The 13,470-nt window shown below is 39.0% G+C and overlaps 2 protein-coding genes across 2 annotated transcripts in view; one reads left to right on the top strand and one right to left on the bottom strand.

Annotated features, from left to right (window-relative positions):
• PI4KA (phosphatidylinositol 4-kinase alpha) overlaps positions 1-13,470 on the bottom strand; it is a 91,028-nt gene that overhangs the window by 37,602 nt on the left and 39,956 nt on the right. The window contains exons 20-21 of the mRNA XM_065417907.1: positions 833-941; positions 16-152 (exon numbers count right to left, since the gene is read on the bottom strand). Of these exons, the coding sequence (XP_065273979.1) occupies positions 16-152; positions 833-941 (246 nt within the window). The remainder of the gene's footprint in view (positions 1-15; positions 153-832; positions 942-13,470) is intronic.
• Positions 4,316-12,041, top strand: SERPIND1 (serpin family D member 1). Its single transcript, XM_065417928.1, is given in 5 exon segments — positions 4,316-5,189; positions 8,702-8,975; positions 10,844-10,866; positions 10,869-10,987; positions 11,850-12,041. Coding segments are annotated over 5 exon segments (1,482 nt in total).

Below are 13,470 nucleotides of genomic sequence, written 5' to 3'. Positions count from 1 at the left end.
GAAACTGTTTCTTACAGAAGTCACTGTGTCATTTTTCATGGCAGAGTTGTACTGAAGGACAGATCGAAGAGGTTCTTTGCTGGGAAACGTAAGTAGTGGAGACTTAGTGGCTATCTCACATACCCCTTCATACCATTCTTCCGGCCAAAGACCTGTAGTAGAAATTTGGAGGGGCAGGGAGGGGAGAGAAAGACAAACCATGTCTAGGAGAAACATCCTAATATACTCCCATTATATTGTGTCAACTGATCTGGCTATTATAGAAACCTAAAATTAGTTTAGTGATTTTTCTACTGATCCTCAGTTGGTTATCGCCAACCTATATTAAGATTCAATCTGCGAAAATAAGTATCACCAAGTTTTGTGCTACCTCTTTAAACCATCTTTTCACACATTCAGGTATGTACATTCAAACTAATGGCCCACTTTCCAAGCACGTAATAGACCTGTTCAGATGGCTGCAGGTGAAACCTCTCAATGAATAAGCAGTTTCTAATTTGCCTGTGTCTCATCCCTGACCCTCCCATGCTAGTTCACAGCCATCACACACTTATATTTTCACAGAGTCCAACTAGCCATGCCACTTGTGAACTGAGGATGTAAACAATAATAAATTGTACACTTCTGTAGTCTAGTCCACGGCAAAGTACAGCACTTTGGACACAATGCAATCTGTCATCAGAGGTAAGACACCTGCCTTGTGGTCCGGTTCCCAGTTACCCCTAGTCCTTCTAGATCGCCACAATCTCTGCTAAACAGCTGATTTGCAAACTAGATAAACCTAAGTCTACCGGAACATCAATGCATCTTCTCCCACTGGAAGTTTTACTACCTGATCCCTCCACAGCAAATCCCATAAGCACCGAATACAGCCAAAAGTCACGGAAGAGCTTCTGTAACCTGGGTTTGGCCTCCTTGATGGGTGGCAAACGTCTGGTGAGCTAACATGAAAAGGAGAAAATAATTAGGGGATTTCAATATTTAATCACTTGTTAAGAATCAGTCAATATAGCCTCATATTCTGATGTTGTTCTAGCATTTCAGAATTTAGTTTCTGTTTCAATATATTAATAAAAATCATGTAGTTACTGTTAAAATTACTGATATTGTAAGAATAGTCATTTGATTGTGTTGCACGGCCTTAGCAATACTAATTTTCAAAGCTGATTAAACAGCATCTTACTTTCTGCTACAGATGAAATACTGTAGAGCTATAGACTAACTATAAGACAAAAGATAATTTAGAGTTGCAGAACATGTGGCTTGAGGATTAAATGCAGATTCTGATCACCACCTCCTGCAATCTGTAAGGTGAGGACAATGCTGTTCAACTTACTTTATTGCTGATGAACTCGAACAAGCAGCGATTTCTATTCATCTATCAAAGTATTACTAGAATTGTTTATTATTATTTGTTTTGTAGTAGTACCTAGAAGACCCAATCAGGGATCAAGCACTACACACATCCACACACATTCCCAAAAAAATGGTCCCTGCCTCAGGGAACTTACAATCTAAGAAGAGACAAGACCAACAGGTGGATACAACAAACGGATAGAGAAAAGAAAGTCACTGTGAAACAATTATGACCAGTGTAATGAACAGCAGTCACTTTTGAGTGACTGACCTTGAAACCTTAATCATGTTATTTTAACTTTGTTTTGTGTGTGTCATATGTATATATACAGTGCACAGCTACAGAAAGAGCTAGCGAGTTACATAATCCAAAAGTATACACATTCTTGCACACCATTTTTGAGAAAAACCTTTCACATCCTGCAAGCCCACAGACACAGAGCAAAAGCAAGTAAGCACTCCACGAAACCATAAAAACCTCAACAAAACATCCATGGAAGAAGCAACAAATCACTTGGCAGAGACTACTACGCAAGTAGAGGGGTTTTGGCTGACAAGGCAAATTTAGCAGTGTTTGATTTAGAGCCTGTTTACTTTGGGAGATATACAATTTACTAGCATCAAAGTTCAGATTTAAACCCAGCAATTCGCTTTATTCTAGCTATTCAACATATTCCTCTCTACACAGTGGCTTGGAGGTAAGGAACATTACTATCGTTTGAGCTGGATTTAAAATCTTAAAGAAAAATATATTCCAATAGCGGGGGAGAATACTTTGTCCACAATAAAATGAGGGTAAACAATACATTAGTCTATGGAAAAGGTGAGAATATAAAACTAGGAACCACAGACAGCATTGTCTTTCATTAGTGATTATTGCACAGAAGTGGTTTGCCAGAGAAGTACCTTAACCTCTAACAGTATGGAACAAAACTGTAGCAGTCAGTCACTTTAAAAATAATGATAATAAAAAAGGTGAGCTATTAAGACTACAATATTTCACTCACTATTTAGCACAGGTTTTAGTACTGTTCTGTTACAAGTCCTTAAGGATTAAATAGTGTTCAGTTTCAATCTAGAATATTCATCTCAAATGGTTTTAAGGTTCCCAATGCAAAGATAATTCATTTTAATTCTTTATGTACATCAACAGACGGGAAAAGGAGAGACTGATATATTGCCTGGATGCTACAAAAATGTTTAAATATTTCTCTTTCCACCTTCCTCTTAATTCTCTATTTCATTGTTTAAGAACAGCTTTACATTCTCTTCTTAGAAAACTTCTTCCAAGGTTTTTTCCCCCACTCCTTGTTTTGTTTTTTAAACATTTTGTCTGTTTTAAATAAGGGTCTTTGAAAGTCAAACTCAGGATTTCTAAACCAGTTTCCCGTGGGCTACACAAATTACCTCAGTTTTGTTAAAATTAATTATTTCTCTTGTTCCAGATAGGCTTTATTTTAGTTAAAGGTAAATGTTTAGAACCTGCAATGTAGGATAGTACCATTGAATGTCACTATTTCAAAGTGCTTTCACCCCTTACCGTCATAGAACAGCATATTATCAAATCCTTGCATTCCATCCTTCGTTGATATCACAGCAGCGAATTACAGCTTTTGCATGTATTTTAGGTCACTAACCAAGACAATCAATATGATCATGTGCTTAAATATCTAGGGACTGTTTCTGGGAGCTGTGGGTACCCAGCATCTTGGCAAGCCAGGTCTCTAGTCTCTTCACACAGTATGTATGTAAGCCCAGCTCTTGATTTTAAAGCCATAAGGCCAAATTCTACCCTCTGAGACATTCATGCTACTCAGTGGGATCAACAGGAGTTGCATGCATATAATGGAGAAACAATCTTCCCTAAGAAAAACAGATTCTACCAAAGCACCTTCCCTGAGGAAGTAACTGAGGCTACTTTCATTTTAATTTGATCCTAAACCCTTCTTTCTAAGAAAAACATTGGCATTTCTAATAATTACAAAAGCTATTGCTGCTCTAGTTTTAATTATATAGAGATCCCACCTTTGGAAAAGGAGTATCATATATTGTATAATCCTACACAAAAATCAAATAAATAATAGGTACAATACCCAGAAAACCAAAAATTAAAACCAATTACCTCAAAAATCTAGGCCAAAAAAAAAAAAAAAAGGCGGGGGGGGGGGGGGGGAAATGATGAAGTGGACTGGAACAGAAAAGCCTATACAATTAAGGAACCAAGCACCTCAATATGGCCCTGACCTGGCAAAGTCACACGCATGTCCCAATTATACTAATCTCAGTAAATAAAGTGCATGTGTCTTGTGGGATTGTGCTATATCCCTAGATCTCCTTTATTCCAGCCTCATTCAATTCCATCCTTTCAAAGAAACTGCCCATAAACATTGCATTTGGTTTATGTTTAAAGTATGTTTTACAAATATAAAGCATTTGTCTGTCATGTTTTCTTTGCATCTGTGATGTGCTCTAAACTAATGGTTTCCTACTAAATTCAAGCATTTGGAAACTTTTGTCCATCAGACTTCAGCCTCTTTAATTTTTTTTTTTTTTTTTTTTTTTTTTTAAGTACACATACTCTTACAGCTTAAAGCTTTATAATATACAAGAGATCTGGGCATTTTAGTAGATGGCTAATTGTGTGTAAAACAAGCTGGAAAGCAATGACACTTTCGCCAATGACAAATCAACTACTGTTTAACTAACTTGAATGTTTCAGACCAGGACAGGTCCAGGCTTGAGATATTATATGAGCATGAATTAATTATACTAGGCATCACTAAAATGGAAAGGCTATCACACACCAAAAAAATCATTGTAGGAGCCAGCCAACTATCCAATGTAGGACTCAACATTAAATTAAACAACCTACTGAAGAAAAGGGCAACCTCTTAAAACTCAGGTACTATACGGTTTCTCACTATGATATATTGTGTCTTCCAGCTTCTGACCTGTCACAATGAAGCTCCTATTTCATTTGTTCGTTCTCTCTTTCATCATAACATCTGCATTTTGTGGGATCAAAGACTTTAATAAGCACTTTGAAAGTGTTGATCAAGCTATAAATCCCCGTTCGCCCCATGAAAATGAAACCCACAATATGCCTAATTTTCCACCAGGGTTCCATAAGGCAAATACTATAACCAATGACTTGATTGCTGAGGAAGACGAAGAGGAAGACTATCTAGATTTGGAAAAGATATTTGATGAGGATTATTATGGTGACATAATTGATGCTTCTCCATATCCCTATATAGTTGCTGAAATTCAGCAAGGAAATATTCTTGAGTTATTCCATGGTAAAACCAGAATCCAGCGTCTCAACATCCTCAATGCAAACTTTGGCTTCAACCTTTATCGGAGTCTGAAGGACAGAGCCAATTCTTCAGAAAACATTCTGATGGCTCCTGTTGGTATTTCCACTGCAATGGCTATGATTTCATTAGGGCTGAAGGGACAAACACACCAGGAGGTACTCTCTGTTCTAGGCTTCAGAGATTTCATTAACGCCAGCTCCAAGTATGAGATTATGACAATTCACAACCTCTTCCGTAAACTAACTCACCGGCTCTTCAGACGCAATTTCGGTTACACACTGCGATCGGTCAATGATCTTTATATTCGGAAGCAATTTTCTATTATGGATGATTTCAGAAACAACATGAAAAATTATTACTTTGCTGAGGCTCAATCATCTGACTTCTCAGACCCTGCCTTCATCACTAAAACCAACGAGCGCATCCTGAAACTGACCAAAGGATTAATAAAAGAAGCTCTGGTGAACATCAACCCCACAACATTGATGATGATTCTCAACTGTATTTACTTTAAAGGTAAAAAAAATCGAAATTTCAATTTTCAGTAATGGGTTAATTTATGTTTCACAGCACACGTCAATCTGAGGAACCAAGAATGAATCAAAACCCTAGACCAGTGCTTCTCAAAGCCGATCCGCCGCTTGTTCAGGGAAAGCCCCTGGTGGTCCGGGCCAGTTTGTTTACCTGCCACGTCCGCAGGTTCAGCCAATTGCGGCTCCCAGGCCAATGGGGGCTGCAGGAAGCGGCGCAGACTGAGGGACGTGCTGGCCGCCGCTTCCCGCAGCCCCCATTGGCCTGGAGCGGTGAACCGCGGCCAGTGGGAGCCACGATCGGCCGAACCTGCGGACATGGCAGGTAAACAAACCAGCCCAGACCGCCAGGGGCTTTCCCTGAACAAGCGGCGGACCAGCTTCGAGAAGCACTGCCCTAGACTACAACTTAGGCCACAATAATTGTTTTTATTTCATAGTCCCACTGGGTACTAAGAATTTGTATCTATTATTATTATTACTACTACTACTACTACAATGGATCATGACCCCACTGCATTAGGCACGCTACAAACACAGAACAAAAAGACGGTCCCTGCCCCAAGGAGCTTACAATCCAAATATAATACAAGGAGGCAATTGATGGATACAAACCATAACCTCAGGAAAAACAGTCACAGCTGAGGGACTCCATGCAAAATTATTCTTGCAGGAAGAATCACTGCAGTGTGTGTTATAAGTAAATGGTCAAATTCAGTCCTACCGTAAGCAGTACGTAAGTCTCCACTGACTTCAGGGGAGATACAGCGGGGTTGAATTCAGTCCAACGCATTTATAAAGAGGTTTAAAGTATTCAAAATCCAGAGAGAATCAGCCAGGGACAAAGACTCTGAGCTTAATGTATACACAGTGTGATCTGTACTCAGAGTCTACTCAAGGGCCTGACAAAAGTTATTAGCTTAACAAAAGTGGTCTTCTAATAAAAGGTAGAGCAGAACAGCATTCACTTGATTGGGATACTTTGGGCGAACAAGTGGGTGGTGGTTTTGTAAGGTGGTCTCTTTTAAGGTTTTTAATTATGGGTAGAGCTGATAGTGCTGCCTGGAGTTAAACTGCCCAAAACATCACATTATAAGACATTGTTTTCAGTTTCTTATAACTTTCAGCCCAAACAGTTAAAGTTTGGCAAATATGCTTTTTTGGCCATGTTAAAAATACTGGGACTGGTGCAGGGGAGGGGCAGAGAGGGAAGAGAATGGTATGAAGAACCTGGGGAGAGGGTCTGGGAATGGGTGGGAAAGACTAAGATTAGATGGGGTGGGGGGGAGGGAGGAAGAGACTGGGGCAAATGGCCAGTGGGGAAAGACAGGAATGGGGCAAGGAGTTAGTGGAGACAGACAGGACTCATCATACCCACCCTACCCTCTTTACATTGGGTGCCTATATAGTGGGAAACTGACTAAGTTGCTACATAGCTGGTTTTTAAACCCCTTTAAAAGGTATAACAGAAGTCTGGGGCTATTTTTGAGACTTCTTTCTTAAGCCCTATCCTGAAGTTTGTGCATTCACACCCTGGCCCTTTAGCAAACCCACCATCCCGTATTAGGTCAGCAAGTTATCATGCCTTTGCTAGAATGAGTCCTAGGGTTAGCACACTGCTTCCCTTTGACATCCCCCCGTCCTTTAAAAAACAATCTGAAAAAAAAACCAAAACTTCATCCTCCCAAAAGGTAATTTTTTATTTTAAATCTAACTACTACTGGCTCAATACTTCCTGTTTCTTCCCCTTTGAGACCCATCCACCTTAAGGGCTTTTTTATTATTATTATTATTATTTGAACTGTAATGCATACAATTTTTGTTGTCTTAAAATATTCCAAAATGTTAGACATTCTATAACTATAGTACAAACCCATAGATGGAGCTACAGAAAAAGGTTTTAGTATAAACATTAGAACACAAAACTTAACTAATGACGCGTGTTGCACAATGCATTATTACTCTGCCGATAAAAATTAAGCATGCAGTCCCAGGTTCTCTCTGGCACGTGACTACACACTTTGGGATGAAAGGTGAGGCATCTGATCCTCTCCACATTACTAGCCATCCAAAAGCAATCACAATGGCAGACTTATCCAAGCCTTTCTAGGTGAAGATCAAAGGTGACAGTCAGACTTGCTTAATCAAACGGGACGCATGTTATAGAAAATGTGTTTAGTGGGTGGAATTGCAGGAGTGAAATTAAGATACCAAATCCCTAACACTGCCCACAATTACAGGGTTATTAAAAAGGTTATACAGTATTAGCTCCTCCATGCACTTACTGTTGTGCTCTACACTTATTTGCTCACTTACATCTAATACCCCTGATTTTAAAAGGCGATACCAACAGCCAAAATAAAATAAATGTAATATATAAAATTCTAACTGTGCCTGTCCATCTACAAAGAAACAAGGCTAATTCCTTCCAGAGCCATCATTATGAATACATTACATTAAAGAAGCAGATCATCAACTACATTCTTTTAATGTAATATCTTCACTGGACTACTAATGCATACTTGGGACCCTCAGAGTGTCTTCACGCAGCCCTGATCCAAATCCCCTGGACCTCAATAGGAAGACTTCCTCTGACTTTAACGGGAATTGGATCAGGTCCTTTGGATCTGATCCTGTCAGTGCTGAACTTCCTCAGCTTCACTGGAGTCAAGAGTGAGCAGCACCTCACAGAGGGATAGCTCAGTGGTATAAGCATTGGCCTGCTAAACCCAGGGGGTTGTGAGTTCAATCCTTGAGGGGGCCACTCAGGGATCTGGGGCAAAAATCAGTACTTGGTCCTGCTAGTGAAGGCAGGGGGCTGGACTTGATGACTTTTCAGGGTCCAGTTCTATAAAAAAAAAACTGGGTAGTCTACCCCGTGATGGTCCAGGAAGAAGCATATTTGTTTAAATGTGTTCAGTTTAATGAAGTCAAAGCTTTGATATACAAAATGTAAATGTTTTGTTCCACATGGAAATTAAAATTTAGCTGTATTTAGTTAATATTGATGAGACAGTATAATACAAGATGAATTCTAATTTTGAGCAGAATTACACTGATCTGCAAACATCAACATCAGATCTTTTAAAGCTTGTAATCTGCACAACAACTCAAAGAATTATGTTTTCTCTCAGGTATCTTTTAAATGATTTCCACTTTATATTTTAGAGTGATTTTTGAGACCAGCCTGTGCATTAGAACTCCTTTAAATGTGTACAGCAAAGTCAGACAAACATCTAATTGGTCATCTACACACATTTGCAAATCATGTGCTTACATTTTTACATGTTCATGTTTTGAAAACTAGCCCTTTACTTCTAAGATGCCACAATGAATTCCCTCTTATTCCAGACACAACTTAAAATGATCAGCCAGGCTACATTTTGCAATGATATTTGCAAATAAGTCTTCATCACTAAAATTATATTTTAACATCTTTCATTTACAAACTATAATTATATATAGAAATAAGGATGAGGTTTTCTGCTATATTAACAGGAACTTGGGAAAACAAGTTTCCAGTGGAAATGACAAACAAACGGACCTTCCGACTGAATGAGAAAGAAACAATAAAGGTTCCTATGATGCAGACCAAAGGAAACTTCCTGGCTGCTGCAGACCATGAGCTAGACTGTGGTGTACTCCAGCTGCCATATGTGGGGAACATCAGCATGCTAATTGTGCTTCCAAACAAACTATCTGGCATGAAAGCACTGGAGAAGCAACTGACCCCTCAGGTGGTGGAGAAATGGCAAAAGAGCATGACAAACAGGTAAAATAAATCTTGCCAAACAAGCTTGATATAGTTTCTTGATGATATAAGTTTAAATTGACAAAAGTAAGAACGTTGACATAATAAACTTCTGGAAGATATTTAACTTAGTACTGCACTACATTCTGATTTAAAAAACTTAGCACTATACAAAATCAATGCAGTCTATATTAAATAGATTAAAACCTGGTTAAATGATAGATCTCAGAGTAATTGTAAGGGGGAAAATCATCCAGTGGGAGAATTCCCAGTGGGATCCCACAAGGATCTGTTCTTGACCCAATGCTATTCAATCTCTTTATCAATGATCCGGAAGAAAACAAAATAGTAGGTGGTAGAGTTTACAAATTACATAAGAATTGGTGTGTGATAAATAATACCGACAAGTGTATTCTACAGAATTATCTAGATCACATGCTATGCTGGGTTCACTTGAACAATATGCATTTTAATATAGTTAAATGCAAGGTTATACATCTAGCAACCAACAATGTAGGTCATAGTTATAGGAAGGGGGGACTATTTTAGAAATCAGTGACCTAGAAAAGGGCTTGGGAGTCATAACAGATAACCCACTGAACATAAACTCGTAGTGCTTTGTGGTGGGTAGGAAAGCAAGTGTGATACTTAGATGTATAAGCAGGGGAATGTAGAGTAGAGTAGAGCTTGTACAGTGTGTTACCACCATATAAAGCATTAGTGCGACCATTACCAGAACATTGTGTCCATTTTTGGTGTTGACACTTCATAAAGATGTTGACAAAATGGAAAGGGTTCGGAAGGGACACAAGAATGACCTGCCCTACAAGAAACTCAATCTATTTAGCTTAAAGAGAAGGTTAAGAAGTGATCTGATTGCAGTTTATAGCTACCAATAGGAGCAGAGGGCTCTTCAATCTAGTGGACAAAGGCATAAATGAGATCCAATGGTGGAGAGCTGAAACTGGACAAGTTCAGAGTAGAAAAGAGGGGCACATTTTTTCCACAGTGAGGGTAATTAATCATTGGAACAACCTACCTAGAGATGTGGTGGATTCTACATCACTTGAAGTCTTTAAAACAAGACTGGATGTCTTTCTAAAAGATATTGTCTAGCTCAGGGGTTCTCAAACTTCACCATGACCCTCTTCTGACAACAAAAATGACGACATGACCCCAAGAGGAGCGACTGAAGCCTGAGCCTGCCAGAGCCTCGCTGCTCCAGGGAGGGGGGGCAAAGCCCAAGCCCCACTGCCCCCTGGCTTTGGCCTCAGGTGCAGGGGCTCGGGCTTTGGCCCGGGGCCCCAGCAAGTCTAAGCCAGTCCCCCAACTTTGGGGTCCCAACCCACAGTTTGAGAACCGCTAGTCTAGGTCATCCAGAAGTTATGGGCTTGATGCAGGAATAACTTGGCAAAACTCTACGTTTGTGTTATGTGGAAGGTCAGACTAGATGATCATAATGGTTCCTTCTGGCCTTATAATCTATGAATAAACAATTAATTCTCTTTTAAAAAACAAATACCTCTGTTGTATGTACTTGGTAAATCTCTAACCTATTGTGCCAGGGAGTTCCATAACAGATAGTTGCATATGCTGATAATACCTATGTCATCTGAACAGGACTATGTACTGTAGAAATACAACTGATGTTAAGCCTTTTAAGTATTATAAGCATGTACTACATTAATAGTTTTTTTACCTTAGATTTAGAAAAACTGCTTAGACAGACCAGGCCCTACCTTTTAGAAAGTTAAGCCTGGGAGAACAGAGAGCAGGACTCCTGTATATGTCAGTGTCATGCCTGCTTGATAAGAATGGAATTGACATGCATAGTTAAGGGATGTGATGTATATTTCTCTAAGACCTTTAATGTTTCTGCTTCTTACTAGAACAAGAGAGGTAGTTCTGCCTAAATTAAGCTGGAGAAGAGCTACGACCTGACTGATTATCTGAAATCCATGGGAATAGAAACACTGTTTGACAACAATGGCGACTATTCTGGAATATCAGCTGAGAAAGTCATAATTGATGTGGTAATTTTTCCCCTTCTACACTCATTCTTCCTACTTATTAATTCCTGTCATCTGAAGTGTGGCAACAAAGCACAATAACTCACAGCTTAGCTAAGCAAGTAACACAATATCCCTGCCTCTCCTGGAACATAAGGGGTCTGTTTTTCCATACATAGTGGAAGAACAGTGGCTCTCAATCTTTCCAGACTATTGTACCCCTTTCAGGAGTCTGATTTGTCTTGCGTATCCCCAAGTTTCAGCTCACTTAAAAACTACTTGCTTACAAATCAGAAATAAAAATACACGTATCACAGCACACTATTACTGAAAAAATGCTTACTTTCTCATTTTTACCATATAATTATAAAATAAATCAATTGGAATATAAATATTATACTTACATTTCAGTGTATAGTATATAGAGCAGTATAAACAAGTCAGTCTGTGTGAAATTTTAGTTTGTACTAACTTCAATAGTGCTTTTTATGTAGCCTGTAGTAAAACTAGACAACTATCTAGAGGAGTTGATGTAGCCCCTGGAAGACCTGTGTGTACCCCCAGGGGTAAACGTGCCCTTGGTTGAGAACCAGTGGTGGTAGACTATATACATCATGAAGGTTATATGCCTTTAAATCTCTGGGAGGGGTTAGGTCATGACCAGTCAAGAAAGGGTATTTGCCAAAGCCAGAGGACTGATGCCATATAGGAACTACCAGTGAAAACACAAGAAAGCCATGTGCAGGATAGAAAAGATGTGATGTTGTAATTAAAGTTCACCATTCTTTCAGCAAATTAATTCTAGTGCAATTCACCGAAAGACAAAATACTAAGACTTCAAAGTCTAACCAAAAGGATTCTGCATTTTCTGTCCCATTTTTTACAGTTCAATCACCAAGGCACGATTACTGTGAACGAGGAAGGCACAGAGGCTGCAGCTGTGACCACAGTAGGGTTCATGCCCCTTTCCACTCAGATTCGCTTCGTCGTTGACCGCCCCTTTCTGTTTCTCATCTACGAGCATCGCACCAGCTGCCTGCTGTTCATGGGCAGAGTCGCCAACCCCAGCAAGTTTTAAAAAACAGAGGAGTGCTCTCCTATCCAGGTTGTATGATTACATTTTAGTATAGCTGTTTTTGAAAGGAAGTTTTTACTTATCACATTAGTCAGAGGTTACTGTCATTACACATGACTCACCATTTATCAGTGGAAAATGCAATATATACGAGACCATTCATGTATATATATATATCAATATATATACGAATGGACTCACAGCAGTAGATGATTTGACTGCAATTTATAAAGATTAATGCCAGGCACTGATATATCTGTATTAAAATCTCATTAAATAACTTACACAGTGTTATATTCAATGTATTGAACTTAACCAGCAAATAAAACCTTAGACCAGGATTTTTAAAAGTGGATATCTAAAGTTAATTTCTTAAATCTGTATTTAGACACTTACAAACAGGCAGGCCTAAGGAAGTGCTGAACCCCTTGCAGTTCTGGGGTTATCTTTTCAGGTACCTAAATACAGAATTAGGGACCCAATGTTAGGTGCCCGTTTTTGAAAATCTTGCCCTCAGAGCCTGATTCTGCCCTCTGATATCCCATAGGCCAAATTCAGCCTAGGGGAAACTGGCACAATTCCCAGGGAAGTCCCAGCCAAACCCAGCAGCAATCTAAATGGAGGTATAAATAGTGAAGTAGAGAAACTTGTACTGATTTCACATTCAACAGGTTTATAAAACATGAAACTTACAAACCAATGAGGCAGAAGAGGGATTGTAGGAAAAAACACTTACAGTAGGAAAAGTAAGGTACCATTAGGTCTGGTTTTGATTTCATACCAGTTCTACATTGGCATGACGCCAATGATTTCAATACAGTTACTCCCGATTTCCAGTAGTGTGAAATCAGAGTCAGGCCAAATGGGAAATTTATACCACTGTAAACTGTCACCAAATTTAGCCTATTGTGTATAGACACACATCTGTGGGGAGCATAAGGTCCATAACACAGCTTATATACAAAAAGGCATTTTATATAAATGAAGTAGACAGGGAAAAATTCCCTCCCCGCCATACCCTCAATACCTGAAGTCCTACATTTTATTTTCTCCATTTCTTTACAGAAAACATTTATATAAACAAAGCATCTAGGCAGAAAATAGGGGCTCTAAAGCTCACCTCAGGCTCAAGCTAATGAAATTTAGTGGGAAAAAACTGATAAAAAATAATAAACTACTGGTAACTTTTTCAGACTTTATAGTAGGAACATAAACACTGTGTAATTATTCTCATCATAGATGCAACGTACTTCCATTCTAAAATGCTACCACTTGACAGGAGGAACAAATTTACACTTTTTCTATGAACTGTCAAGATAAGTACACGGACAACACATGTATTCACATTTCAAAACTTCCCTTTTCTCTGGGCCTTTTAAAGAATTCATATTGTAGTCTCACAAGTTTACTGTATTATTCAGGATATCTAATA

The sequence above is a fragment of the Emys orbicularis genome, chromosome 16, assembly GCF_028017835.1.
Source record: "Emys orbicularis isolate rEmyOrb1 chromosome 16, rEmyOrb1.hap1, whole genome shotgun sequence".
NCBI classification, from domain to species: Eukaryota; Metazoa; Chordata; order Testudines; family Emydidae; genus Emys; species Emys orbicularis.
The sequence above is the reverse complement of the archived record's forward strand: the minus strand, read 5'-3'. Positions and strand labels throughout refer to the sequence as shown.